Raw genomic sequence first — 13,021 nt, 5'->3', positions numbered from 1 at the left:
ACACATTTTAATGACTAGATTTATAATGCTAACTAGATTTATAATGTATATTTTTAAATATAAATTTCAAAATTAAATTAAATAAAAGTATAATTTTAGATTTAATAAAAATATTTTTAAATAAATTTTAGATGTATTTATTATGTAAAATTGAAAGTAGCGAAGTAGCGCGCTACTTCGCTCTTTCTAAATTAGTAGCGAGCTATCGCTATCGCTATCGCTATTTTCTAAAAAAAGTAGCCAGCTAAAGCTACCGCTACTGAAAAAAGTAGCGCGCTATTTTAACAACACTGGTTACTAGATTAGTCGACTAAAATTGATCCTAGTCGGCTTTGTCGAACCATTTAGTCGGTCGGCTTAGTTGACCCATAGTCGACTAAATTGATAGAGCCGAAGCATCACTATATAGTTGAGGTAAAAATTAAATTGTATACATAGTAAATTGGCATCTATAGATGAGCCATAGAAAAGTGATTGCCATATAGTCCTTATTTTTTAAGTTTTTTAGACGCAAATGAGTAAAAATATATGTTATAAACATGTCAATAGGATTTCCGCGAAGATGTACCATCGAAAAGTGACAATTATCATAATCGTTATTTTTAAACTCTTTTGATTTTGGGGAAAATGGGTAAAATAATAAATTTGAATTGAAATTTTAGGAAAGATGAACCATAGAAAAGTGACAATCGTCATAATCTTTATTTTATAACTTTTTAGAATTTTTTTGAAGCAAATGGATAAAAATATAAATTATAATCATTTTTAATTAAAATTTTAATGAGGATGTACCATAAAAAGTGATAATGGTCATAATCGTTATTTTTAAACTTTTTTGAAGCAAATGAGTAAAAATATAAATTATAAACATTTTAAAATTAAAATTAAATGAGGATGTACAAGAGAAAAGTGACAATGGTCATAATCGTTAATTTTAAATTTTTGAAGTAAATGGGTAAAAATATAAACTGTAATGTTAAATTTATATTCGGGTGTGCCATACCATAGAAAAGCGACATATGTCATTGTTAAACAGTATTTTATATTAACTTTAAAAAAAATTTTTTTTTTTTACATCCTTAAGCCATTTATGGCGTAACTTAAAATATTTCAAATGTAATAAGAATTGTTTCTTTCTTTTTGTTAAAAACAACTTTTATATTTTAAATCAATTTGTTTATAAACTAATATTAAATTTTATATTTTATAAATCAATTTACTTAATAAACTAATGTTCAATTTTTTATTTTTAACTTTTAAAAAAAGATCAATTACATTAAATTAAATTGTCAATATATATAGGAAACTATTTTGAATATGTGATCATATATTTTTTTAATTTAAACATCAATAAATTTACGTAATATACGTCTATAACATTTATTTTCTGCCTTTGATTTCTGCAACCTTTTCATGGTGGCAGTAAAATTTTCTAAAATATTAAATATAAATTAACTTCTTAAAATTTTTATAAAATCCAATACTATAAAATAGAAAAATTCAAGGATATTGTAAATTATAAATTATGAAACAGACCTCAAATAATAACGTTAATATTAATATTGAATTTCCAACATACACAGGTAATGGCGATGTTTTTCTAAGTCGTTTCGAAGACATATTCAACGATGCTCAGATCTCTGATATCGAAAAAGCAGGATCCTTCACAAGAAGACTACCAGACGAAGAATACATCAAGCTCAAATCGATATGTTCACCTACCGATTTCATCAATCCATCGATATTGATTGAAAAATTTAGGTTATTACACCCGAGGAAATCTACAAGTTCGAAATTGTTATTATTCAATGCAGCTGTACAAGGTAAAAATGAAAGTTACATCAATTGGGTAAGTAGATTATGTATTTTACAAAATGAATGTTCGTTAAGCGATAGTAGAGTCATTGAAAAAGTAAAAATTTCATCAAATAGCAGAAGTATCAGGCAGAAAATTACGTTGAAAGAGAATATTACGTTAGCAGAAGTCTTTAGTTTAAGAGATGATTTTGAGGAGACAGAATTAAAAGAAAATATAATAGCTAAAGTTGAAAACATTTCTTTAAATGAAAAGACTGAAGAAGAAACAAGCGTAAAACATTTGGAAAGACAAAGAGGCATAAAAGTTGAAGAAAACAAACAGGTGGTCAGATACGACGATAGACATAATCCACGATCGAATAACGATAACAGACAACGATGGACAGCAAGAGGCCATGACTTTCAAAGAAATACTTATCAAGGAAATAGTTATAACCCCAGTTACCAGGGAAATAATTACAACCCTAGACATCAGAACTATAATGCGGGTAACTACAATAACGTTAGGGCAAATTACCCAGGATTATACAATAATTTTTCAAGATTTGAAAATAGAACCAGTTATAATAACGATAATAACCAAAGATTTTATTATGATTACAATCACGGATTCAACAGACGCTATGATACTTCAAGATGCACGCAAAGGCATAGTAATAATTATAATGGAAATCGAGGAGGAAGTTACGCATGTAATTGTAGACATCATGTCGACCATAATAATCAAACACGATACACTAATAAAATAAATACCATAAACATAGAAGAAATAAAAGAGGATGATAATAATAAAATAGAAAAAAAAGAATATAATTTGTATAACTTGGACATAAATAATATGGATGCTGATAAAGACAACACAGATAATAACGCGTATAAAGTAACTTTAAAATTGAATAACCTGTCAACGATCATGCTGGTCGATACTGGCTCTAGATTCTCAATAATACCTAGTTCGATAGCTAAGAGCGCAGGCATCACTGAATTAAAGAAATCTAATTTAAAATTAACAGGCTATGACGGCTATCAAATCAAAATATTAGGAACGGCGCAAATTAGCGTAAATTATGAAGGAGTAACTAAAAATTTACAAGCGATCGTTGTTAATAGCAATAAGAGTCCATTACTTGGCAGAACTTGGCTAAGTGCCTTCAAAAATATTTTAAAAAATTTTTTGGGAAATATAGGTGATGATTATTGTAATGATAAACTTACTAAACTCATACTTAATTACAAACTTAAAATGGCCGATAAACCCATCTGCAAAACCAATATCAAGCTTCGCTTAAAGCAAAATGCTGTACCAAAAATAATACCAAATGTTAAAAAAATAAATTCTTATAGATTAGAAGAAATAAATCATTTGATAACAATTGAAGAAATTATAGTTATTAAAAACAATAATGAAACGAAAATTGAAGAAAATAATAAAATAAAAAATTTTATAATTAATAAAAAATTTAAAAAAACTTTGGAAAAGAAAATTAAAACAAAGGTGATTAAATATCATGATGTTGAAAAGGAGATTAAGAATACGATATGGAGATCATATGTTGAAAATGGAAGGAGAAAGAGAAATTTTGTTATAAAGAACAAGTTAAAGAGAAATTATGATATAAAAAAAGTGTTCAAATTGAAAAATAAAGGAGTAAAATTTAAAAAATAAAAATAATTAAATAAAAAATTATAATATAAAATGAAACAATTCCAAAACGGAAATTTGTTGTATGATATAGATACTGGGAACAAAATTATAAAAAGACACTTGGACCAAATAAAAAAAAGATCAACTAATGTAGAACTTTCTTCTAATGGTGCAACAGTTTTTAAAGCGAATGTTAATAATAATGCATCACCTTATACATTGAATTTTAGAAGGGGAGGTGATGAACCAAGAAACCAAAATGTACAAGTAAATGATCAGAATCGCAACGTTCAAAGACCAGTTAGAAATAGTGTGTTGCCTAGAAAATTTGAAAATTTTATAATGAATTAAATTTGATAATAAATTTTTTTCCTCTTCCTTATATTAAAACAAAATTAGTTTTTTTGTGTGTGGAACTAAATTGATAAAACGTACAACAAAAAAAGATCAACGAAGAGGTTAACGAGCAAGAATGACAAACGACAAAAATTATAGACAGAAAAAAAAAAAGGTGTGAAATGTTAAACAGTATTTTATATTAACTTTAAAAAATTGTTTTTTTTTTTACATCCTTAAGCCATTTATGGCGTAACTTAAAATATTTCAAATGTAATAAGAATTGTTTCTTTCTTTTTGTTAAAAACAACTTTTATATTTTAAATCAATTTGTTTATAAACTAATATTAAATTTTATATTTTATAAATCAATTTACTTAATAAACTAATGTTCAATTTTTTATTTTTAACTTTTAAAAAAAGATCAATTACATTAAATTAAATTGTCAATATATATAGGAAACTATTTTGAATATGTGATCATATATTTTTTTAATTTAAACATCAATAAATTTACGTAATATACGTCTATAACATTTATTTTCTGCCTTTGATTTCTGCAACCTTTTCAAAGTGACAATTATCATAATCGTTATTTTTAAACTCTTTTGATTTTGGGGAAAATGGGTAAAATAATAAATTTGAATTGAAATTTTAGGAAAGATGAACCATAGAAAAGTGACAATCGTCATAATCTTTATTTTATAACTTTTTAGAATTTTTTTGAAGCAAATGGATAAAAATATAAATTATAATCATTTTTAATTAAAATTTTAATGAGGATGTACCATAAAAAGTGATAATGGTCATAATCGTTATTTTTAAACTTTTTTGAAGCAAATGAGTAAAAATATAAATTATAAACATTTTAAAATTAAAATTAAATGAGGATGTACAAGAGAAAAGTGACAATGGTCATAATCGTTAATTTTAAATTTTTGAAGTAAATGGGTAAAAATATAAACTGTAATGTTAAATTTATATTCGGGTGTGCCATACCATAGAAAAGCGACATATGTCATAATCGTTATTTTTAAACTTTTTGAATTTATTTTTAACAAATGGATAAAAAAATAAATTGTATTCATGTTAAATTAAAATTTTAGAGAAGATGAACCTTAGAAAAGTTCAAATTGTCATATTCATTATTTTTCTATTATTTTGAAGCAAATGAGTAAAAATATTAATTGTAAGTATTTAAATTAAAATTTCAGTGAAAATGAACCATAGAAAAGTGACCATTTTCATATTGGCAAATTTTTTAATTTTTTATACCCCGCAGATGTTATATAAATATTATTAAAAACTACCACTCTAGACTACAACATATCATTATCAATACTATTTTAGAGAATACATATAAGAAATTCGCAATTTTTAGCCAATTATGACCTATCTCATTTTGTTTTGGATATTGTGTTTATATAATTTAAAAAACCTTAGTATCAAAATCTATTATTATCAAGCAACAAAAAAAACAGAATTATACGTTACATGTAAAAAAATTACTGTTAACAAAAATAATTATATGAGTGGAATACCCCATATTAAGTTATAATTTCATTATGCTAAATAATTGTTAGCTCAAAAATATTCTTTTGTTTTACATCCGGAATTACCCCATACCCTCTAAACTCAACATAAATAATTATAAAAATATCAAATCATTAATCTTGAAATTTGGTAGATATATTCTTTATAACAAAATCTTAAACTACTATAAAAAGCAGGTCAAATTACTTTCAGGTTTTTTTATTGCCAAGTATACCGTCCAAAACAAGAGTCGAATATTTGCAATATTCATATTCGATTGGATCGAATATTTAAAAAATATTATTCGATTTGATTCATCAAACATTCGACTCATAAATTAATTCTTTAAAAAGATTATCAAAAATGAAAAAATAGTTTATTAAAATTTATAAAAAGATTTATAGATGTGGAATAAAAGTAAAAAAAAAAAAGCTTCGCAAGGAACATATTAAATATTTAACCCTGGACCTGGAGGAATACTACAAATTCGTAAGTATTACGATTTACGTAGCGCATTTGGCAAATATTCAAATTAGTATATTTAGAAACGCTTGCAAATAGTAATTTTTTATATCTTCATTAGAACTATAACACTACTTGTAAAAATTAAGAATGATAAATCAAAACTACCCTATACATATCATAGATAACTTATTGGAAGAAAAAAATCTACCCCATCCTATTCGTATTATTTGCAAGTTTTACCCATCTAAATTGAAGAGTACGGCTACAAAAATCTGCGGACACTGCAAAAAAGGAATCTGTCGAATACATCAGCATCATGCTGCCATGAATGCTATATTATAAAAATTTTATTTTACAGGAACATATTTGCATACATTGTTTTATGATAATTTTACAATAAAAAAAAATCTTGTCTAAAGCTCAATTTATTCTGAATTTTTTTAAAATCTTATATCATATAAATTTTTACGATAGATTAGATTAGTATTAAAGTAATTCGTTCATAAGATTCGTAGTGCAGGCTTAAAAATTGTCGTGATTGTCATTATTTATAAAATGTAAATTGATTATGTCGTGACTTGTGAAATGTAAATTGATTATGTCGTAATTAATAATTGAAGGATTTTTTTTAGTATGCAAATTTTATTTGTTAAAATTATTATACTGATTGTAAATGTTTAAAAGAGATCGAGCGAAATGTAATAAGTTATATTTTTCAGTTTATATATTTTACTTTTTTAATATTAATTTTCTATTTAATAACTTTTCACGTTTGTATTAAATTATTAAAGTAATTTGTATTTTTAATTATATATTAAATTAATTCTTTAGTTTCTTAATCGACAACATGTATCATAATATTATAAAAATAATTTCAAATATTTATGAATAATTTAGAATATTATATATTAGTTTACTCAGCTAGTTATATATGTAAAATATTTTTTTAAACATATTAAAGAATATAAGTTGTAGTGTTATAAGTTAATACATTTTTGCAAAAAAATAACTGTAACTAGTTATATTTTAAATTGAAACTAGTAACTGTAACTAGTTATATAGTGCCAAAAGTAACTAGTTACTTTTAAAAATATATATGTATAAATCTAAATAATATATTCCAGTTTATTTTTAATATGCTTTTTTAAAAGAATAATATAATTATTTATTAAAATTGTAATACTATATCTATATTCTATGTAAAAATATATAATTAAAATTAGAAAAATTAAAGAAATAATGTATTTAGGTTTGGTCGGAGGGTTTAATGACCCATGTATATATATACATTTGGATCGACAAATTTTGATTGATATTCTTTGTCGTAGATAGAAGTTATTTTGGATCACCTGTGATTAAACTTAACCTTTGCCCTATTGTTTTGAATAATTTTAGGGCTTGTAGTCCAAATGATTCACAGATGTCTGAGACTACCGGAACAAAAAAAGATTATTAAGGTGGCTATATTTATTTGTTTTTGTATTTTCAGCTTTCGTGATAGAGTTGAAATAAAAAGATCTGGCAAAACGATCTACACATATATAATCCCAAGCGAGGGGTATATCTTGGTTCCTAGGGACTAGCGTCATTCCATCAGGGCTGAAGCCAGAGGGTTTAAATGTAGAAGGAATTTGCTGATTTCAAGATTCTATTGATGATTGAATTGATGGCATAATGCCTGGATAATTTGCCTTTTGAATAACGACAGTATGGGGGGGGGGATGAAGGTGTCTAAAGCTCTCAATATGAGTTTCACAAGGGGCACATGATGTCGACGATTTCACAAAACGAAGACTTATAGCTATTCTAAGTTCTTCGTTGGTTAATATATAAGCCTAAATTAGAACTAGGTATAGTTTCTAACCATTCTTAGCCAAGGTGGCATATGGCTGAGGCTGGAATTATTTGATCCAGCAAAAGAGTCGTATTCTTGTCATTTTGTATACTCAGAGTTGGGTTTAAGGGGAGAAAGAGCGATGGAGATTTTCTTTGAACAGTTTTGAAGTGTGAGTATTCAACGCAATGCTGTATCAATGGTAAATTCCAGTCTTTTTGTCTTAAATTTGGATATGAGCGTTAGAGAATCTTTGCTCCGGAGATTTAATACTGCCATATGATATGTATTCGATAGTATCCAAGTCTCCTAGTGTGTTGGAAATTTAGCAACTGAGGATAAAAAGGCTGAAATGCTTAAGGATATATAGGAATGGATGCCTATATCACCTAGCTTTGCTGGAAGGGCAGCTTGCATACTGAAGAGTCAAGAGAATTTGATATTTAAATAGATTCGATAGTATTTTTATAATGAACCTCAAGGTCTATTCTCTTCATTTCTAACCTAAAAAAATATTATTAATTAATTAATATAATATTATAGAAGATATGATAATATATGTTAGAAATAATGGTTGCATTAGCATTGTTAATGTGTGAATGACCATTTTGTGTAGTGATTATCATTGAACCGATTATGCCAAAATCATTTTTATTGGATAAATATATTTTTTTATTGGCTAAATTTGATTGACGTTTTTTGAGGATTATTATAATAGATTATAATTTGTAATTTAAATCACAAATAAATATATTTTAATAAATGAAATATTTTATTTTGTAAAAGATGCCAAGGGGAGGCCGGGGTTATATTGTCAATAAAAAATTTAAGTGCTATGAAAAATAGATTAGTAAATTCTCTATTATAGAAATGAATATTTACGAAAAAATATTTTAGTTTTTTATTTATAAAATTTTTTAAAAAATAAAAATTTAATATAAATATGAAAAACACCCGTGGTATTTATTATTCTTTGTTCTTTCGTAGTGTGTCATTCAGAGCGCATCTTTATTTATTAAAATTTTTTGTATAAAAATATTCGTCCTAACTCCTAAGTAAATAAATGAAAATAAATTGTCAAATTTACCAGATTCATCTATAATTATATATACCCCCGGGAGAACTTATCACAACTGTCATATAATTTACAAAAAATAAGTTAATTATCTATTGTCATTCGTTCCCATAGAGAATCCAGTGGCTCTAATATCTTTATATATTTAGTTTTTTTTTATTCAAAATAATCCTTGCTTAAAATGGCTAATAAGTACCCCGCCAAAACCTGCCACTGGTCCTCCTCAATTAATTAAAATTTGATTTCAAGATATTAAATTACCAAAAAAATGTCATTATAGTTGTATTTTTTTTTTCAAAATATTCCCTGCTTAAAATGGCTAATAAGTACCCCGCCAAAACCTGCCACTGGCCCTTCTCAATTAAATTAAATTACCAAATAAATTGTCATTATTTTTATACATGATAAAATTGAGATTGGTTTATAATTTAGAATTGAAGTTTGGTCGTATTGAATCTCTGATTTTTTAGTCAAAACAATAAATTCTTATCTATCTATAGTCCATGGAAATCCAAATAGCGCTTCATCATTTGTTTTTGTAACTAATATCGGAAGCCATTTTATTTTATCATCTAATTGCACTTTTACCTAAGCTTCGCCCATAATTTTTATTGTATTGTTTCCATATGTAGTTGGAACTCTAACCATTCTAAGTTTTGGCCTCCCAATATTCCATATTGTTGCATTAATGATGGTTACTGCTTAACCTGTATCATATTCCATTTATATTTCGTGGTTTATTAATAGGCAATTGTTGGGTGCTGTCCATGTTTGTAGACTTTTCTTATTGAGAAATCGGAATCGTCCTCATTACTATTGTAATTTTACCGTAAACATTTCCTCTAGTTTTATTCTTACATTTGCTGTATGTTTTATCATATGCTGGACAATTCCGAATAGCATGAAGGATTACAAAAATAGCATGGTTTTCTTGTATTATTATTATTATTTGTGTGGTAGTTATTATAACCTTGCACTGGTTCTCTTTTTACGTATATTTATTATCATTTTGATTTAATCGGTTATTTTCATTATGTTTAGTCGTCTCTTTGATTTTATAAACCATTTTACTAGTATTAAAGTATTAAAGTCGGCCCATTCCATCACTAAAGCCATTTCTATAACCTTGTTTAAGCTTAACGGTTGGTCTTCGTCTCTAGTATCTGGATATCTTAAACGTAGTTCTTTATCTATGTAACATCTTTAATCCAGCTAATAATTGCTTATGAATTCTTAGTTTTATATTATCTTCAAATTCAAATCTTAGGGTTAGTTCCTTTATGTTTTTTAAATAACTCAATATGGATTCTATTGGTCCGCGACTTAATCTAATGAAATCAATTCTTGATGCCAAAACAGTTCTTTCGTCTTTAAAAAGTTGTTTTGTAATATTGTATATATCTGCCCATACCACATCATCAATTTTTCTTAGAAATAGTAATTCTTTTATATCAGATATTATATTTATTCCTACATATGTTATGATAAATTTTTTCAAAGTGGCGTCAGTTTGAGGAATATTATTTACATTCAACATATATTTAATATAATCTACATAATCGACAAGAGAGCATTCTTCTTTTTGGAATTGATTTAATGTAATTTTTGAAATATCATAAATCCTAAAAAGATATATTATTTCTTTTTTTAAAAAAAAGTATACAATTCTATTTAATATTTAACTTGACGGAAGATCGCATTTTTATTTATTTCGTCGCCAGTTTTATAGTCAAAACAATTGGTATCTTTATTTTAAATTCTTATCTATATACACTTCCGGCCATAAATGATTGCCCACCCTGCATTTTCTTAACATTTTTCTTAAAATAAGACAAATAGAAATAACACACAATATGAGGTTTATCAAATCTATTTATAAGTTTACATATTATTGCACAAAATTACAAAAAATAAAAGACATAGCAATTAATTAAGATCAAATTTTGAACTCATCAATATGGCCACCTTTATTCTTAATAATTGCTGCAAAAATTTTTGATAATCTTTCGATGAGATTTTTTAAATATTCGGAAGTGATATTGTTCCATTCTTTCTGTAATACTTCCCAAAGATGCGAATGAGAGGTTAGAGATTTTCGCGCTTTTCGATCAAGGTGATCCCATAAAAGTTCGATTGGATTGAGATCGGGAGACTGAGATGGCCAAGTCATCAACCCGAGAATACAGTGTTATTGTAGATTTTGTAAATAATCTTTGCATAGCCTGGATTATGCTTTGGGTCATTATCTTGTTGAAATAAACCGATCAAACGTTTTCCTGATGAAATCACATGGTCCTCAATGATTTGCCGGTATCCCTCCTTGTTAAGGATTCCTAATGTCGCCGGTTGCCCCGGCACCAAAGCACCCCCACACCGTAACAGACCCTCCCCCGAATTTGACTGTAATTATGCAGTGATCGCTCATTCGCTCTCCAGCTGAGCGGCGGATATATTGCCTTCTTTTAGAACCGAAGATTTCGAATTTTGACTCATCACTCCATAATGATACCAGTTGGCAGACCAAAATTGATGTTTTTGTGCCCAGTCTAATTGCTTGAGTTTTATTTTTGCTCAAGAGTGGTTTTTTGATCGCTACCCTACCATAAAGTTCAAAGCTCCTAAGGCGCCTTTTCACAGTTGTGACACTTATCGGGTTTTCCGGAGTCAGGTTAATCTCCACAGCTATCTCTGAAGTGACAAGGCGTCGATTGTGTTTACTGATCTTTGCTATATACCTATCATTGCTTAAAGTCGTTTTGCGGGGTCTTCCAGGTCTCTTTGGATTCGATATTGTATTATTGTTTCGTAATCTTTTAAGTATACAATCGACTGTTCGTCGAGCTCGGGTTAATTCTCTGGCAATTCGGCGATTACTTTTACCACTAATGTGTAAATTAATTATTTTGCATTTATTTGGAATAGAAATTTCTTTTCTTTTGATAATTTTGGTCGAATGTTCGTTAAAATTAATAAAGACTAAAAGTTTCTCTAAACAATTATTTAAAACCAAAAAAATCTAGGAATTTTTTTTTAAATAATTAAAAATGGGTGTTAATAGGCAGATTAGAATGTGATTAACGACTTCCTTCCAAAAAACAATGGGAAACTTAAAATTGTTGCTGAAAAAATCTAATGAACCCTATTTTACCAAATTGATCATTTTTGACATGTTATTTTCTAAGGTTTCTGATATTTCTCCAGAGGCATTTAATTAGATCTAAGAAAACTGTAACAGCTTGATGTCGAAAGTTTCATCCTGTCAGGGATGCTTTTACCGTTTCTTTCTTCCCGTAGAACCTTAGAAATTATTCTATTCAGCAAATTCTGTATATTTGGATATCTGAACATTTCATACACACTATAAATTTACCTAATCCTAGTTATTAATAGTGACAAATTAAATGAATTTTTTTTGATTGATAAAATTTACTTATATCCATTAGTGTTTAAGGTTTTAAAAAAATGTAAGAAATAAGCTTAAAAATGAGATAAAAAAATATTTAAATTAATTTTAAATTTTTGCTAATATTTAAAATAGAATATAATCTTAGATAATTTTGCAATTAAAATATTATAAAAACCTTTTATATTTTTTGAAAGATTTTTGCTACCGGGTGGGGGGTGGGGGGTGTTCCTCACTGGCTACGTACATGTTATAAGTAAAGTTTGATCTTTACCTAATAATATTTATATAAACGATATACTTGTTTAAAAAATATGGAGAAACCAGGAACGAGAACCCGAACCCAAACCCTCCCGAACCCTCAATATTTAGCCGAACTCAAACCCGAACCCAAACCCTTTTTTTAAATTTAGGGTTCAGGGTTCAAGTTTTTTCTTTTAATTTTAAAAAATTTATTTTTATTATTTTAAACTTTCATTTTATTTATTTCAAATTATATGTTAAAAATAATATAATATAAAAAACATGTAATTTACGATTTTTATTTATAAAAGATTTCCTATTTAAAAAGAGTTCTTGTTCAAAACAATTGTTTTTTTGTTAAAAAAAAATATTAATTTAAAAAAAACATTTTTGGGTCATTTTTTCATGAAATTATATTTGTTATATTTAATAATTTTTTAAATTGTATTGTAGTTTATTATATAAAATATATTATAATTATGATGATAATTATTTTTATGGCGATACTAATTAAAATAAATTTTTTAAAAAAATGTTGTTTCTATTATTTTAACTAATTTTAATAGGTCATTATTTTTCTGCTCTCCGAACCCTAAACCCAACCCGAACCGGGTTCAAAGTTTTTCACTGAACCCAAACCGGAACCCATTTTTTAGGAGGGTTCTCGTC

The 13,021-nt window shown here is 26.7% G+C and overlaps 1 protein-coding gene across 1 annotated transcript; it reads left to right on the top strand.

Annotated features, from left to right (window-relative positions):
- Positions 1-1,525: 1,525 nt before the first annotated feature.
- Positions 1,526-3,939, top strand: LOC135926762 (probable serine/threonine-protein kinase clkA). Its single transcript, XM_065462694.1, has 3 exons — positions 1,526-1,849; positions 2,072-3,205; positions 3,910-3,939. The coding sequence occupies exons 1-3, from the start codon at positions 1,526-1,528 to the stop codon at positions 3,937-3,939; spliced, it is 1,488 nt and encodes a 495-aa protein (XP_065318766.1).
- Positions 3,940-13,021: the final 9,082 nt, after the last annotated feature.

The sequence above is a fragment of the Gordionus sp. m RMFG-2023 genome, chromosome 3 (assembly GCF_954871325.1).
Source record: "Gordionus sp. m RMFG-2023 chromosome 3, tfGorSpeb1-WG-v2, whole genome shotgun sequence".
In the NCBI taxonomy this organism is placed as follows: Eukaryota; Metazoa; Nematomorpha; class Gordioida; order Chordodea; family Parachordodidae; genus Gordionus; species Gordionus sp. m RMFG-2023.
This window is presented reverse-complemented; position numbering and strand designations above follow the sequence as displayed.

What these genes read in the sequence shown, in the direction of transcription:
- LOC135926762 (XM_065462694.1), top strand. Translation starts at nt 1,526, where the DNA reads ATGAAACAGACCTCAAATAATAACGTTAATATTAATATTGAATTTCCA. An exon ending in ATGAAAGTTACATCAATTGG is followed by an intron (nt 1,850 to 2,071) that starts GTAAGTAGATTA and finishes TTAAATGAAAAG; the next exon opens with ACTGAAGAAGAAACAAGCGT. An exon ending in TAACAATTGAAGAAATTATA is followed by an intron (nt 3,206 to 3,909) that starts GTTATTAAAAAC and finishes CAACAAAAAAAG; the next exon opens with ATCAACGAAGAGGTTAACGA.